This window comes from Rhagoletis zephyria, unplaced genomic scaffold (assembly GCF_001687245.7).
Source record: "Rhagoletis zephyria isolate East Lansing unplaced genomic scaffold, Rhagoletis_zephyria_1.1 Rzeph_scaffold_10493, whole genome shotgun sequence".
NCBI lineage: Eukaryota > Metazoa > Arthropoda > Insecta > Diptera > Tephritidae > Rhagoletis > Rhagoletis zephyria.
The window spans coordinates 19,775-21,185 of record NW_016167570.1 but is presented as its reverse complement, the minus strand read 5'-3'; the positions used below and the strand labels follow the sequence as shown (position 1 = coordinate 21,185).

The window sequence follows — 1,411 nt, the reverse complement described above, 5'->3', positions numbered from 1 at the left end:
ACGGGCACCAACAAAATTTGTGCCGTTGTCACAGAAAAGCTGTGCGCATTTACCCCTGCGAGCGACAAATCTTTTAAGCGCTGCAATGAATGCCTTTGCCGTCAGATCAGAAACCACCTCCATATGCACGGCCTTCGTCGCGAAACATACGAAGACGGCGATATAGCTTTTTGTAGTGCGCATTCCTCTTTGTTTGTACGTCGTCATAATCGGACCACAAAAGTCCACACCAGCAGTTGTAAACGGCAAATTACCCATGATCTGCTTCTGAAGCCTCGGTCGGCAGCGAAAGCACTGCAAGCATCTAGTCGTTACGAGCGCACCACCTTTCGAGCATTTACAATCCAAAATCGTTGTCGCATTATCGCCATCAAGGCTTGCGTTCCTACGTGCATATGCTTTTCGTGCACATAGCGTATGTAACTGCGAACGAAGTTACTCTCTCCAGGTAGCAAAATCGGATGCTTTTCATCGTACGGCAACTTTGCGTTTTTCAAGCGACCACCCACACGCAGTATATCCACTCCATAGCAGCTCTCAATAAAAACGCTCAAGCACTTCACCTTACTCGTTGACGGCACCACACCGTCGCGCTTTAGTGCATTGTACTCGTTGTTAAAGTAGTGTTTTTGTAGGCAGAACGCTATGCGAATCAACGCTTCATCCAGCATTGTTGTTGTGAGAGGCGGAAGTTTGTCGTGGCGACCCTTTATTCGCCGAAAAATACAAAGAAAATGCGCCACTCGTTTTTGTGTTCGGACGTAATCACTTCTCCCTTCAAGCCACTCGATAAAGGAATTTTTCTTTACTTCGGCCGCCAGCGTCGTCGTCTGCTTACGGCGTTCTTCTACGTCTTCCTCGGGTACGCTACACAACTTGTTGGCAGGCCATTGGTCGCATGGTTTCAGTAAGAAGGCTGGCCCTGCAAACCAAAAAGATGTTAGTAGCTCATCAACATACGCACCTCTGGATATAACGTCAGCTGGATTTTGCCGACAAGGAACATGTCTCCAAATTCCTGATTTAGTTGCATCTTGTATCAAGGCTACCCTGTTAGCGACGAAAGTTGTCCAGGTTGATGGATGAGCCCTCAGCCACTCCAGCACAATTTCGGAGTCGCTCCATAGATACAGAGCATCTGGTTGAATTCGAAAATTCTGATCCCTACGTGACCGTGTAAGCAAGAAATGGGTGTTTCCTTTGCTGCTATTGCACATGATCTTGGTGGTTTTGCATGTCGCTAATGCGTTCCATCTCCCCCTGATCCGGCACCCAGCTCTTTCGGAAATTTCATTGTAGATCGTTTTTAGTGACTTTTGTATTTCCCGTACTGGTTCGCTAGCAAGACGGATGGCACTTTTGGCAATCTCATCAGCTATTTCGTTGCCTAAAATGCCCTTGTGGCCTGGAA

At 47.5% G+C, this 1,411-nt stretch overlaps 1 protein-coding gene across 1 annotated transcript; it reads right to left on the bottom strand.

The window, feature by feature from the left end:
* Window positions 1-311: 311 nt before the first annotated feature.
* On the bottom strand, window positions 312-1,217 carry LOC108376477 (uncharacterized). The gene has a single exon (XM_017632703.1). It carries the CDS (start codon window positions 1,215-1,217, stop codon window positions 312-314), a length of 906 nt encoding a protein of 301 aa, XP_017488192.1.
* Window positions 1,218-1,411: the final 194 nt, after the last annotated feature.

Coding starts and splice junctions, on each gene's coding strand:
- LOC108376477 (XM_017632703.1), bottom strand. CDS start 1,217: ATGTGCAATAGCAGCAAAGGAAACACCCATTTCTTGCTTACACGGTCA.